This window comes from Anomaloglossus baeobatrachus, chromosome 4 (assembly GCF_048569485.1).
Source record: "Anomaloglossus baeobatrachus isolate aAnoBae1 chromosome 4, aAnoBae1.hap1, whole genome shotgun sequence".
NCBI lineage: Eukaryota > Metazoa > Chordata > Amphibia > Anura > Aromobatidae > Anomaloglossus > Anomaloglossus baeobatrachus.
This window is the reverse complement of record NC_134356.1, coordinates 26,034,415-26,050,034: the sequence shown is the minus strand read 5'-3', so window position 1 is coordinate 26,050,034 and position 15,620 is coordinate 26,034,415. Positions and strand designations below refer to the sequence as shown.

Sequence of the window (15,620 nt, the reverse complement as noted above, 5' to 3'; positions counted from 1 at the left end):
TGGAGCCTTATGTCGCCCCTATTCAGGATGCTGGTGAGTACCACTACTCTGGGGCATGGGGGGGATAGTGCGGGTATGCCAGCAGCCCTTAAAGCACTTTTGGCAAATTTGCAGCCTGCGGCGGGGGGAAAAATACTAGTTAACCCTTCATTTAATGCTCAAATTTCAAACCAACCTGACCCACCCCCCTCCCTCCTTCCCCCCCCCTCCACGCGCGGATATTCACAGAGACGCTTTTTTCTGTGACGTTACCCCTTTGGGATCCCACTTGAGCGAGGAGACTGTTCAAAAAATATGGGCCAATGACTATATTGATATATGGTCCTTGGTTTCCACTGATCAACATACAGTTGATAAAGAGCGGCGATCGGCGGATCGTCCTTTTGAAAGGAGGCCAAAAGTAGCCAGGTCTATGAACAACTGGCTGCAAGCATTTTGTGTTATGGGATGCGTAATGGGACAGAAGCACCCCGAGCGCTGTTCCGAGTTGTTCATTTATCTTGACACCATATACAATTCTTACAAATCGCACGGGGGATCTGCCTGGTGGCGTTACGACGAAGATTTTCGTCGTCGTTTAGCCCTCCATCCCCAGCTAGGCTGGGGGGTCAAAGCCACGGACACATGGCTGCGACTGATGCTGGCCCAGAAGGCTTATCAGCCCTTTCATTCAGCGGCCCCTAGCACCACCGCCGGCTCCGGCTCAGTGGCCGTTCGTAGACCCGGCACATGCTGGTCATTTAATGAAGGCCACTGTCGTTTCTTTGGCCTCTGTAAATTCAAGCACGAGTGCTCCGCCTGCGGTGGACCTCATACCGCAGCCAAGTGTACCCGTCCATCCGCAAAATTGCCTGCAAAAACATCCAGCATGCCGGATAAGGACGCCAGTGAGCATCCTCGCGATGGGGCCGTGGCTCGACCAGTATCCCAATAAAGAGGCGGCGGCCCAGCTGCGTTTTGGTTTTACTTTCGGTTTTTTCATCCCTTTTAATTTTTGTAGGGACCCCTCGTTTGCTCAGAACCTAAAATCGGCTACTGAGTTTCATCATGTGTTACTACAGAAGTTGGAAAGCGAATTGTCAGCAGGCAGGATTCGAGGCCCATTTTCTTCACCCCCCTTTTTCAACTTAAGGGTTTCTCCTTTGGGTGTTGTTCCCAAAAAGGAACCGGGCAAATTTCGCCTGATTCAGCATTTGTCCTACCCCAAAGGATCATCAGTAAATGATGGCATATCTGAAGCGGATGCCACCGTGACTTACGTGTCTTTTGATAGAGCGGTTTCGCTAGTTCGACAGGCTGGTAGGGGCGCGTTGATGGCAAAATCTGACATTGAGTCGGCCTTTCGCCTCCTCCCCGTTCACCCCGACTGTCACCATTTACTGGGCTGGTTCGTTGATGGCTCGTATTATTACGACACGTGCCTGCCCATGGGTTGTTCGATTTCCTGCTATTATTTCGAACTTTTCAGTTCATTTTTGGAGTGGGTGGTGAGATGGGAGTCTGGCTTCCATTCCATCACTCACTACTTGGATGATTTTCTTTTTGTAGGACCAGGTGATTCCTCACAATGTCAATTTTTGTTGGATAATTTCTGCCGGCTCATGGAAAAATTTGGCGTTCCCTTATCACAAGGAAAAACAGTTGGTCCGGTTTTAAAGCTATCCTTTTTGGGGATTGAAATCGATTCTGAGGCTATGATTTTTCGCCTCCCATCTGACAAAGTTTCTGCATTACTTTCATTGCTCAAGGGTTTTCGTTCAGTTCGTAGCGTTACTTTACGCCAAATGCAATCTTTACTGGGCCTTCTGGTTTTTGCATGCCGTGTCATGCCTATGGGACGTATTTTTTCTCGTCGCCTGGCCCTCGCCACCAGGGGTGTCAGGCTCCCCCACCACCGGATTCGGATCTCGGCACCGCTGCGCGCTGATTTGATTGTTTGGACTGAGTTTATCTCTCAGTACAACGGTCATACATGCTTTCAGGAGGAGGAAATAACTAATGAGGAGCTATCCCTTTTCTCTGATGCCTCTGGGTCACTTGGTTTTGGAGTGATTTTTGATGACCAGTGGTGTGCTGAACGATGGCCAGATTCCTGGCATGCCTTAGGCTGGGTTTCCAACTTAACCTTGCTTGAGCTTTTTCCCATAGTGGCGGCTGTCGCTATTTGGGGAACTGCTCTACGGAATAAGCGCATTTTGTTTTGGACTGACAATATGAGTGTAGTTCATGCAATTAACCATTTGTCTTCCTCGTCCCCCCCGGTCATAAAATTACTCAGGTCATTAGTCCTTAGATGTTTGGAACTTAACATCTGGTTTCGTGCCCGTCATGTCCCTGGTTTTCGCAATTCCGCTGCTGATGCTCTTTCTCGTTTTCATTTACAGAAATTCCGAGAGCTTTGCCCTCGCGCTCAGCCGGACAGCTTGCCCTGCTCTGTCAGTATGTGGAACCTCCTTCTCAGCAACTGATTCCGTTGGTGAGAGCTTCCGTGGCTCCTGCGACGTGGCAAGCTTATGGTAAGGCATGGTCGGAATGGCTGAATTTTGCGGGGCACCCTCCGATTGACAGTTCAGAACCTGCCCGTTTGGCAGCTACAGTTCGGTACTTGATACATTTGCGTGATTCTGGTTTTTCTGGGTTCGTGGCCCGGAATCGTTTAACTGGCATCGCCTTCCATTTCAAGCTTCGCGGCTGGTCGGACGTCACAAAATCTTTTATTATCAGTCGGGCCGTTCGTGGTTGGTGTCGGTTGACCCCCCGCCTGGAGCATAGACGGCCCATTTCTTTTGCACTGTTGGCTCGCCTCATTGGGGCCGTCCATAATTTTTGCTCATCCCCCTTTGAATCCGCCCTTTTCGCGGTTTCCTTTGGATTGGCCTTGTTTGGCGCTTTGCGAATTGGTGAGCTTTTGTCCTTGTCGAAGAACCGTCCCGGTGGCCTCCGGCACAATGATGTTACAGTTTGCAATGGGGGTTTGCGTATCCGCATCCGTAAGTCCAAAACGGACCCATCTGGCAGGGGCTCTTGGATCCCCTTATTCGCTATCCCTGGCCCTGTCTGCCCCATTGTTTTGGTAAACAACTATCTAGCTGTGCGTCGCTCTGGTGTGTCCTTCTTATCTCACGAGGATGGTTCACCACTCACAAAGTTCTAGTTTTTGGCCCTCTTTCGTAAATGCCTGCGATCGTTTGGCTTGAAGCCTACTGATTTTGGTACACACTCCTTTCGGATAGGTGCGGCTACCGAGGCCGCGAGAGCTGGTTTGTCCAATTCCGAGATTCAGCGCATTGGTAGATGGCGTTCTTCTTGCTTTGCGCGCTACGTTCGACCTGATTTATTGCTTTACTAATTCTGTTTCTTTCCATAGGTGGTGCACGGCCGGCGGTGTGGCTGTTGGGCCACTCATATATTTTTTGGGCTGGCCAGAGAGCGGCGTATCGTCCGGGTGGAAGGCATCTCGGCTTTCGTGGCCTCGATGTGCATTGGAGGGGCATCAGAGGCCTGATGTGGCCGCAGGTTCTCCCGGAGGTAGTCGGCATCGCTCAAGTTGCTGCGTCCCCGGTGATTCTTCTCATACACCTCAGACCACTGCGCAACCAGCTCTGTCCTCGCCTATTGTACCATCACCCATTCCCTGTAGACTGTGAGCCCTCGCGGGCAGGGTCCTCTCTCCTCCTATACCAGTCTGTCTTGTACTGTTAATGATTGTTGTACGTATACCCTCTTTCACTTGTAAAGCGCCATGGAATAAATGGCGCTATAATAATAAATAATAATAATAATAATAATAATACACGCCGGGGGCAATGATCTTTGTTCCTACCGGCTTGCAGAGCTCCTGACTACTATGAGGTCTGACGTGGATAAATTCCACGGTTTCTTTCCCGAGCTGGTTCTCATTTGGTCAGAAGTAATTCCCCGCATTGCATGGCAGGGGGCTCGCGACGCAGCAGCGGTTGAGCGGTCACGCCGTACTTTGAACGCGAGAATGTCCCGTTTCATCCGCTTTAAGGGTGGTGTAGTCGTCAGACATAGGCAGCTGGAAGGGGACAACTCTAGCCTCATGTTGCCGGATGGCGTCCATTTATCGGACATTGGCATCGATATTTTTTTATCAGGCCTTCAAGATGGCATTGAGCAGGCACTTCTTTTAATGGGTGGGGGTCGGAGCGCTGTCTAGGGACTTTGCTCCTCCGTGGCGGTCAGTTCTGGAATGGTGGTGTCAAGCGAAGGCTGATTGCACCGGGTGACCGGCCTGGCATTACGCCTCGTCTTGACAGCAGTATAAGTTGGTTTTGATATTTGCACAAATTAATGTAAAAGCTGTGACCGACCTCAACCCAGCAAAAGATGAGAGTTTTATATGTTTGCACTTGGTTATCTCTCCAATAAAGTTTACTTGTTTTATTACAAACGTGTGTTTTGTTCGGGCATGGGGGGTTGGTTTGGTTGGGGGGTCTCAGCAGTCTATAAAGAGATAGCGTCCAAATTCAGAGTGAAAGTTTTTATTCTGCCATGAAAAAGGCAGCAACATCCTAACCTTTCAAAAATGTTTTTAACAAGTACGTTGTTACTAGTGATTAGTGAGCACTACCATGCTCGGGCGCTCAGTACTAGTAACGAGCAGTTGGATGCTCAGATGGGCGCAACTTAAATATTTGAGTATAATGGAAGTCAGTGGGGAACTTGAGCATTTTTGCGGGAAATCTTCTAGAAAAATGCTCAAATTTCCCATTGACTTCCATTATACTTGGGTACTCAAGTCATGCCCATCCAAGTCATCCAAGCATCCAACTGTTCGTTACGAGTACCGAGCACCTGAGCATGGTAGTGCCCGCTCATCATTAATTACGAGTACTGAGCACCCAAGCATGGTAGTGCCCACTCATCATTAATTACGAGTACTGAGCACCCAAGCATGGTAGTGCCCGCTCATCACTAGTTACCAGTACTGAGCACCTGAGCATGGTAGTGCCCACTCATCACTAGTTACGAGTACTGAGCACCCGAGCATGGTAGTGCCCGCTCATCACTAGTTACCAGTACTGAGCACCCAAGCATGGTAGTGCCCGCTCATCACTAGTTACCAGTACTGAGCACCTGAGCATGGTAGTGCCCACTCATCACTAGTTACGAGTACTGAGCACCCGAGCATGGTAGTGCCCGCTCATCACTAGTTACCAGTACTGAGCACCTGAGCATGGTAGTGCCCGCTCATCACTAGTTACCAGTACTGAGCACCCGGGCATGGTAGTGCCCGCTCATCATTAATTACGAGTACTGAGCACCAGAGCATGGTAGTGCCCGCTCATCACTAGTTACGAGTACTGAGCACCCAAGCATGCTAGTTAGTGCCCGCTCATCACTAGTTACCAGTACCGAGCACCCGAGCATGGTAGTCCCCGCTCATCACTAGTTACGAGCAGTGCTTTTTTTGTAGAAAAACAATTTGCCGCTGCACATATCTGCGGCGAGGAGGGGGGGGAGGGGGGGTGCCAGTGGAGAGAGTGGACGATCATGTGAGCACAAGTATGAGATTTGTATACTTCTCGACACATTCTGATTTGATGTGTCCAGCCTCAGTCAATTCATTTTCATTGAGCATGTCTATTCAGCACATGGCCACATTTATGTAAATCGCATACTTGCAGCTTCATAACCTCCCACTGTCACTGCCGGCACCAGAGAATCCTGACAGCGTGCAGTGTGCACACTGAGAATTCAGAAGGCTGCAGTCACAGAGGGACACACAGAGTAACTGCAGACTCATCACAAATTTGGACAACCCCTTTAATGCTCCTAACAACATAAATAAAAACATAGTAACCCTTAACTTGTCAGACGGCACAAGACTTTATTAAAGAGATTTTCCACTACTTTAACATTAATGACCTTTCCTTAGGATAGGTCACAAATGTCTCATTGGTCAGGGTCCGGCAACTGGCAACCCCGCCAATTCCCTACTCTAGGTGCCGGTGGTGGCCGGAAGTGCTCAGTTCTGGATCTGCTCCGTCTTCTGATAGTGGCAGCAGTCTCCTATTAAAATCAATGAGGTGGATGTGCAGTACCCGGCCGCGGAATCCATCAGAGGACGAAGCAGATCCAGAAATAAGCATTTCCAGCCACCTGCACCATAATCACCTGATCAGTGGGGTCCCATTGCTCTCACACCAGAAGCAATGCGCAAGTGGGACCAAGGCCTAATGATAAGACATTGTCAGTATCACAAATAAACATTTACATTCAGGTACCTTATAGATATATATATGACGTTGTCTTTAGTTATTTCTTTCTATTCTTCATCTTGTCCTGACGCCATGATGACTTTTCACATTCACATCTCGTCTCTGCAGATTTCCATCTTCTCCGGTCTTCTGCGGCACATCCCGACACGATGCCCCTAAAAGTAGCAGAATGATTATAATACTTCTACTTAAAAATATCTGCCTTACGCTGTGCCCCAGAATAAATAATGGCCCCTCACAGTATTCTCTGCACAAAATATGACCCACACTGTCCCTCTTTTCGTACATGGCCTACATATTCCCTTTTTCCAAACTGAGCCTACTGTTTACAGTGTCCTTTACACTGTGTCCCTTTTATACTGCCCAGTCTTTATACTGTGCCTTCATCACACTCCCCCTCCTTGCTATAACCTCACACTGTCCTCCCATTCTGCCCCTCTCCATACCACCCCCCTCCACTACCCAGTCTTTATTCTGTGCCCCTCACATTTTTCTCATCCCTTACTGTCTCCGCACTACCTCCTGTGTGTCCATATACTTTTCCACCTCACTCCCCATTCTGCCCAATTGCTCCTCATACCATGTCACTCTATTCTGTCAAAAAAGACTGCCTGCACTCAGCCTCATCAACCTGACGTGTGAACAGGCGCATAACTGAACATGACATAAAATACAAAAAAACACAGTTTGCACTCTGATAATGCTAAAGTATGGAAACCATGAATGTGTGAACATGGACCTGCATTACTGCTAAGGAAAATCGAAGAAAAATGAGATATTTAGCATATATAAATGGCCATTTGTATATCTGCCCAGTTGCCCCTTCACGGCATATCTCGTATCTGGGTCCCTAACGCTATTCTGAAGCCTCTCTCTGGGTTAAAAACCTCCTGTGTATGGGCATGTAGGAACCTGCTATAAAGCATGAGATTACCTCATTTTTTTGTATTTTATGTGTGGCATCACCAGGTATGTAAATGTGGTGTGAGATCAGTGGCCCAAAGCCATTTAACCCCTCAAAAACACCAGTTACTTATTCAAATCTGTGAAAACTGGGGTTTTTCCCACTTTGATGCCAGTTCTGATGCCCAGAACCTGTTTGGGCCAGGCTGGAGTGATCTGAATTTGATGTGTGGCATCACTAGGTATGTAAATGTGGTGTGAGATCAGTGGCCCAAAGCTATTTAACCCCTCAAAAACACCAGTTATTTATTCAAATCTGTGTAAACTGGGGTTTTGCCCACTTTGATGCCAGTTCTGATGCCCAGAACCTGTTTGGGCCAGGCTGGAGTGATCTGAATTTGATGTGTGGCATCACTAGGTATGTAAATGTGGTGTGAAATCAGTGGCCCAAAACCATTTAACCGCTCAAAAACACCAGTTACTTATTCAAATCTGTGAAATTTTGATCCGGAAAAATCTGCAGCATGTCAATTATTGTTGTGGATTTTGATCCGGATTTTGGCTATAGAATGGGGAAAAAAAAATAAAAAATCCGCATCAAAATCCGCGGCAATTCCGCTGTAAATCCGCGGCAAAAAAAAGGTGCGGATTTGCCGCGAAAATTGCGAATTTTCATGCAGAAAAATCCGCAGCAACATTCTACCGTGGACACAGCCTTAATCCGCCCATGGCCCCATATGTCTGCTGTTCAAATCAGCAGACATGTGCAGGGATTACCACTGACTCACCACAGCAGCCGGCGATAATTACTTCTACTTGGCCAACGACATACCAGTAGATCATCGGTAATGAAGGAGTTAATTGAGGAGATTAGACAATTCTGTCATCAGATGAACACAGAGAGTCAGATATAAGTGACCTGTTCTTTATTATCCATCTATTAGATTGGCAAATGGCACATTTCTTGTTATCGGCCACTAAGAAGTTTCCTTACACATTGTTGAGCAATTTATTACAATATTACAGATAAGAAGTCATCAATTTCCAAGGATTATATCAAGAAAAGCCGATCTGACCTTTACTAGTCGCCTCATTTATGGAGAAAAAGTGAAGAAAATCTTATCAGAGATTCCATTATAGAAGAAGAGAACAAAGGTATAAAAATGTCTTCTAGTAACTGAGGGAATTATAAGCAGCGTATAGATATATGATCAGGAGGATATAATATTAGCATCAGATTATCAGCAAAAGTCACATGATCATTTCACTATTATATTCTTCATCACCAGTTTCTTATATTATGATGGATTCTTCCTGCTGCTGCTTCTCCCTAATATCTTTATAGAACCATCCAATACACATAATAGAGCATGAAGGGGCTCGGAGAAGGCGGCAGTGAAGGTGTGTAAGTGTCTGATGGGGTCACACAGCTCATAAAAGGACAACTGCCCGACCCCATAATCCAGACAGATCCTGACTCTATCACTGGAGATCTTGTCAGGTAACTGGATCTCTTTATTGTCATGTCTCACTGAATACTGATTATTATATCTCTCCAAACTCCAGGACTTGTTATTATCTCCAATCAGTGACTGCGGCCCCCTCCTGTCTATACTGGGGTAACTCATCCCCACCCTCCACCCCCCTGATCTACTGATCTCCACATCCCAGTAATGTCGTCCTGAGGTAAATCCCCTCCTGCTCATCACCTGATTATACTGGAATCTCTCTGCTGTTTCTGGACGATTCTGGTTCTCTCGTGTGCTGGTCACAGTTTTCAGGTCGTCTGATATAAGGAGACTATTAGCAGCTGTGTTTACATCCAGTAATATGTCTGCAGGACCCTCCACATAGATCCCGCTCCTTATACCTGTTATTACCTCACATAATGTGTGTAATGTGTGTGAGATCACAGCCACGTCCAGGTCATCTCCATCATGGAGCTGTTTATCATGTCCCCCTGTGTCCTCATCACCTCCCTCCTCCTCAGGATCACACAAGTCCCCGGTGTCTGGTTCCTGTAAGACGGTCAGTGGATCAGTCATGTTACACAGCTCCTCAATGTGCCTCATCTTCCTGGACAGCTCGTCCTTCTTTATTTCCAGCTGATGGATCAGAGCAGACAGCGACAGTGACTCTTCCTTCTCCTGCCTGGAGATCTCACTCAGGACCTTCTTCTCCAGGTCGTCCACCCGTCTCCTGATGTCTGTACACAGGGCAGTGACTCTCTCGGCTTCTCCAGCTGCTTTCTCTTGAGCTTTTCTCCTCTGCTCCTCCAATCTTTGGACTCGTTCCTCAGTCTCCTCTCTCTTTGTGATCAGTTTCTGGAGAACATTTCTCAGTTTCTTCTTCTTCTCTGAGGCCTCATCCAGTGACTCCATTTTATGTCCATTATGTTCCCCGACCAAACTGCAGGACACACAGATACAGACAGAATCCTGAGTACAATAATACTTTAAAGGCTCCTTATGGACAGAACATTTCCTTTTCTCCAGAGAAGTGCTGGGATCAGATAAGACGTGTTCTGGTGATTTGCTGTGAACCCTCAGGTGTTTCTCGCACAGAGAAGCCTCACAGTGTAGACAGGATCTAACAGCAGGTACAGGAGAGTCCACACAGTAAGTGCAGTAGATCCCGGTGATCTCTTGTTCTTGCTGAGTAATCAGGAAACGTTCTGCGACATTATGAAGATTTATGTTCCTCATCAGCGCCGGCCGCTCCTGAAACTCTTCTCTGCATTCAGGACAGGAATAAACTCCAGACTCGTCCTGTGTATCCAGCACACGATCAATACAGACCCGGCAGAAGTTGTGTCCACATCTCAGCATTACAGGGTCCTTAAAAATAGATAAACAGATGGAGCAGAGCAGCTCGTCATTCAGAATAGCAGACGCCATGGCTGAGGGAGGAAGGAAGAAATGAAACTGAAAGTGTCTGATACTCAGAAAGCAAAGGTGGAGCTTAAGTATGTGGACACAGGGTGCTGCATAATTGTTACAACTATTCAGTCCTCTAAATATGATTAGTGACTGTTATTTCATTATAGTCGTATAGTTTCTTATATTATGATGGATTCTTCCTGCTGCTGCTTCTACCTAATATCTTTATAGAACCATGACATTATAGGGCATGTCAGTGTTTTACTGAAAGCACCCTGACTGCTGTGCCCTGGTAGTAAGGGGTTAAGTTCCCTCTCATGTCCGATTCTCCCTCCTCCCCTTCCAGGGGTGTTATCCAATGGGAATGTTCCCATGATCCCACTCTTTCCCCTATAAATATTCACCCTCTTCCTGGTTCCGGTCTCTCCTGTCGTTCCCAGTGAGAGATGGCTGACATGCTGGACCAGGCTGTCAGGGACAGGATCAGGAGGGAGGGTGACGCGTGGCTTGCTGCTATTATAGGTGAGAAGCGTTCCCCTCCTCCTGAGGCTCAGACGCAAACTCCGGCCGGCAGGCGGCCTGCTCGTCTAAGCCGCCCGCCGGAGCGTCTGAGTCACACACTGCGCGCGGGGCGGGCGCGCGCCCCACGTGCCCGCGAATCACGTGCGCGCCATGCATGTTCCCACGCTCAGTAACGCCCACACGCCCGACCACAGTAACACGCGCGGCGGCCGCAAGCCTCTCCTGTCCTACAGGCAAAGCGGTGCCGCTGTAATTAATAAATCAAATCCCTGCGCTCTGGAGGCAAGGCTTAACCCCATCCTTGCTGCTTCAGCCCAACACTCCACCTGTAATAGCGCCCCCACACACGGCCATGGGAGGAAATAATAGCTGCAGATCCTCCTCAGCAGAGGAGTTTGCTAGTAGTATGCAATTATCTACTCTTACCTCCCCTGCCACAATGCACTAATGGAGAAGCAGGTAGGGTGGGGGCAGCTGCTCCCTCAACTACAATGTTATCTCCCCAGTTGTCTCTTCAACACATAGACATGAGTGGGGGAATGACTTTGCCCCCTGCGGTGGCAACAGTGATTGCTCTGGCTCCTGCAGCAGCTGCGGTGATGGCTTTGCCGCTTGCTGCTCCTGCAGCTACTGTTGGGATGGCTTTGCATCCTGTTGCTCCGCAGGTGCTGGCATTGCCCCCAGCGGCACCAGAGGGGATAGCCTTGCCTCACGCATCACATACAGTGTCGGCCTTTCCCCCGGAGCTGCAGAACCTACCCCGGGTCCTCCCTGTCCACGATGCAGCGGGTGCTGGAAGCACGGCCCATGGTAGGCGACGCCTGGGCGCGGACACCGCTCCGCTGCCTCCGACTCCTCTGACTCCTCACATTCCCGTAGCCTATATAGACGCAGGTGATCCAGTAGGGATCGCGATCGCCGCTCTGCCTATTCTGAGCGACGGTCCACATCCTCTCGCAGAAGCCGTCGGTCTCGGTCATCAGGATGGCGTTCGCCATCAACCACGGCTGATTCATCCGATGACTCCAGGACATCCAGCAGGCACTCTCGACGCAGATCATGCAGAGAGATGCCAAACCCTATGTGGTTCAACCACATGCCGCCGGATCGGTAGCGGCTCAACATATATCGGTGAATCCTACGGATGCTCCAGCGGTCGGTGAGTACAATTATTCTGGTGCTTGGGGAGGTGCCGATACTACAGCTATGTCATTAGAAGCTCTGTTAGCCCATTTAAATACCCCGAGTAAAAAAAAAAAAAAAATATGGTTAACCCTTTATTACTCTGAAATCAACCTGAAAAGAGATACGAGTCCCCTCCTAGGGCTGATATACATAAGGATACATTCTTTTGCGGTATCCCTCCCCCCTTAGACTCTCACCTTCACCCAGAGACTGTAAAAAAAAAAAAAAAATTTGGGCAAATGATTATATAGACATTTGGTCGCTTGTTTCCACTGATCAATTTACTGTAGACAAGGAGAGGGTTCTGCTGAACGGCCTTTTTAAAAAAAAAAAAACACCCCAGGGTTGCAAAAACTATTAATAATTAACTGCAAGCATTTTTTCGTATTAGGGTGTGCATGGGTCAGAAATATCCTGACCGTTGTCCTGAGCTTTTTATATATGTTGACTTGTTAAAGCTACGGACTCCTGGTTGCGCTTCATGATGACTCCTAAAGTCCCCTTTCATGTCGCGGCCCCTGGCAGCTCGGCCGGTTCCAGTTCAGTGGCCGTGCGTAGACCCAGCGGCACTGCCGATTCTTTGGTCTCTGCAGATATAAGCTTGAATGCTCTACCTGCGGAGGCCCCTATGCAGCAGAAAAATGCTCCCGCCCTTCGGCAAAATTGCCAACAAAGTCGTCAAATTCACCTGAAAATCGAGACACCAGTGAGCGTATCAGAGACGGGGCCGTGGCTCGATCGGTACCTCAATAAAGAGGCGGCAGCTCAGCTGCACTTCGGCTTTACTTTTGGATTCTTTACCCCCTTTTTAACCTTAACAGACAACCCGTTTTTGTCCGGAATCTAAAGTCGGCAACGGAACTCCATGAGGTTTTGCTTGATAAACTAAACAGCGAGTTAGATAAAGGCAGGTTTAAGGGACCCTTTAAGGTGATACCTTTTTACAACTTTCGGGTGTCTCCGTTTGGGGTCATTCCTAAGAAGGAAACAGGAAAATTCTGTCTAATTCATCACCTGTCTCACCTGAGAGGTTCATCCGTCAACAATGGTATACTTGAATTGGACACGTCAGTCACGTAGGTCTCTTTTGACAAAGCTATGGGTTTAGTTCGGCAAGCGGGGGGGCGCTGATGGCCAAGTCAGATATTGTGTCGGCTTTTCGCCTCTTCCCGATCCACCCTGATTGCTACCAGTTGTTGGGATGTTTTGCAGACGGTTGTTATGACTACGATACGTGCCTTCCTATGGGATGCTCAATCTCTTGTTCCTATTTTGCGCTATTTAGTTCTTTTTTGGAATGGGTTGTACAAGTTGAATCCGGTTCTCAATCCGTTACTCATTATCTTGATGACTTCTTTTTGTAGGCCCCCAAGATTCCACTCACTGCCACTTTCTATTACATACGTTTTGCAGCTTGATGTCAAGATTCGGTGTCCCGTTGTCAAAGGAAGAAACAGTCGGTCCTTTGCCGGTCCTTTCTTTTCTTGGTATTGAGATAGATTCAAATGCGATTGTTTTTTCGTCTCCCAGATGACAAGGTATTGAAGCTGCGCTCACTGATCATGGGGTTTTTGTTCGGTCCGTAGAGTGACCCTCCATCAGATGCAATCTTTCTTGGCCCTTCTAGTATTGCCTGTCTCGTCATGCCAATGGGTCGAGTTTTTCCCGGAGGTTATCACTGGCTACAAAAGGCGTTTGGCTTCCCCATCTCCGTACCAGGATTACATCCCGCCTATGGGCTGATTTGTTCATTTGGAACGATTTTGTATCCAGGTACAATAGGCAAACTTGTTTCTAGGATAACTTTGTCTCCAATGAAGAGCTATCACTCTTCCGACGCATCTGGATCGTTGGGTTTTGGTGTTATTTCCGGTGTTCAATGGTGTGCTGAGCATTGGCCCCAATCTTGGCATGCCAATGGTCTCGTGTCCAATCTAACTCTCCTCGATTTATTCCCCATTGTGACAGCGGTCGCCATTTCGTGCCCGCCCTTCAGAAATAAACGGATTTGATTCTGGACTGACAACATGAGGGTGGTGTACGCGATAAATCACCTGACTTCATCCTCTTTGCCAGTTACAAAATTACTTAAATTTTTGTGCTTCAAGTTTTGAGCTCAATATTTGGTTCCGGGCTCGCCATGTGCCTGGCAGGTGCAACACTATCGCCGACTCACTTTCCCGTTTTCAATTTCAGAAGTTCCGACAGCTCTGTCCTTGCGCCCAAACAGAGGGAATATCGTGCCCACACAGCATATGGGATCTGTTGGAATGCAGCTGATGCCGTTGGTGACGTCTTCAGGGGCCCCGGCTGGCTTACGGTAAGGCATGGGCGGAATGGTTAACTTTTTCGCAGCAAATTACACGGTTTCTACATTTGATTCTGCCAGATTGGATGTTATCTGCCAGTACCTGTATCACCTGAACTATCTGTCGGGGCTTGCTTTCCATTTCAAACTACGAGGTTGGTTGGCCATTGCTAAATTTTTTATAGTCCAACAAGCAGTTAAGGCGTGGGGCAGGGGACAGCCTAGAAGGGAGCGCAGAAGGCCGGTTTCTTTTAGCCTTCTTCCTAGTATCATCGGACACATCTCCGCCGTTTGTCCTCCTCCTTTCGAGTCTGCTCTTTTCTCTGCCGCTTTTGCTATAGCCTTTTTTGGCGCATTGCGCATTGGTGAGTTGATTTCTCCTGCCGGAGGCACCCACGGGGGCCTTCGGCACGACGACATCACATCGGGTAATGGGGGTTTAAGGATAAGAATTCGGCAATCTAAGACTGATCAAACCAGGAATGGCTGCTGGTTATTTTTGTTTCTATTCCTGGCCCAGTGTGCCCTGTTAGACTGATCCGTAACTACATCACTTTGCGCCATGGTAACTCTTCATTCTAGTCCATGAAGACGGTTCCCCTCTGACGAGATTCCAATTCTTATAAGTTTTTCGTAAATGTTTAACGTTTCTGGGTCTGCCCGTCAGCGAGTTTGGTACTCACTCCTTTGGATAGGGGCGGCGACTGAGGCCGCTTGGGCGGGATTGCCCAATGCATAGGCCGGTGGTGTTCTGCATGTTTTGCGAAATGTATTAGTCCGGTATTATTGCTTCTTTAATCAATTACTTAAACAGGTTTGCCTTATTGTATACGTTTCACTAACAGTTTTTTCCTTTTAGGCGCAGCTAAGTCTGTAATTTGGTTACTGGGCCACTCCTATATTTGGCTTTCGTGGCTTCGAGGTGAATTGGAGAGGCATCAGGGGTCTCATATGGGCTCAAGTTATACCTGAAGATGTGGAGATTGCCAGGTCTGCCTTAACTCCAGTGGTCCTCGTCATTCATGCCGGGTGAAATGACCTCGGTTCCCGCTGCAAGATGGTATTGAGCAGGCTTTGTTCTTTATGGGTGGGGGTCGGAGCACAGTCTAGGTCCTCTGCTCCTCCGTGGCGGTTTTGAGCCAAACAGTTCGGTTACGAAAGCTAAAGTGCGCCGGAAGTCTGGCCTGGCACAAAGTTTCGTTTGAAAGTATTGATTAATAATGGTTAATTGTGCTGTGACCGACCTCCATCCACAATAAAAGATGAGAGTTGTTTAATTTTGGTAAAGCTCTCCTAATAAAGTTTGTATTTTGGTTAATTTGGTCTCGGAGTGGTTAATCGGACATGGGAGGGTCTTGTTTGCGGGGTGTGGGTCTCAGCAGTCTAGCGCGCTGCGGCAAATTTTGACTACGCCCCTAGCCACACCCATTTGGCAGTAAGGGTCATTCAGCAGATGTCCCGGACTGTTCATTCATATTCATAGCAGTCAGAATTTTTTTATATTTCTATGTGTCACTATATGACATGTTGCTTATTTGTGCCTATAAAGCCGTGTTCACACGTTGCATAAATTCTGTT

The 15,620-nt window shown here is 48.0% G+C and overlaps 1 protein-coding gene and 1 long non-coding RNA gene across 2 annotated transcripts; one reads left to right on the top strand and one right to left on the bottom strand.

Annotated features, from left to right (window-relative positions):
• Positions 1 to 8,067: 8,067 nt before the first annotated feature.
• Positions 8,068 to 10,045, bottom strand: LOC142301087 (E3 ubiquitin/ISG15 ligase TRIM25-like). Its single transcript, XM_075342108.1, has one exon. The coding sequence runs from the start codon at positions 10,043 to 10,045 to the stop codon at positions 8,447 to 8,449; it is 1,599 nt and encodes a 532-aa protein (XP_075198223.1). The 3' UTR covers positions 8,068 to 8,446.
• Positions 10,046 to 10,460: 415 nt separating this feature from the next.
• On the top strand, positions 10,461 to 15,306 carry LOC142301088 (uncharacterized). Its single transcript, XR_012752691.1, has 3 exons — positions 10,461 to 10,549; positions 13,931 to 14,054; positions 14,902 to 15,306. It is a non-coding gene; the product is annotated as an uncharacterized LOC142301088 (long non-coding RNA).
• The last annotated feature ends 314 nt before the right edge of the window (positions 15,307 to 15,620 follow it).

What these genes read in the sequence shown, in the direction of transcription:
- LOC142301087 (XM_075342108.1), bottom strand. Translation starts at nt 10,045, where the DNA reads ATGGCGTCTGCTATTCTGAATGACGAGCTGCTCTGCTCCATCTGTTTA.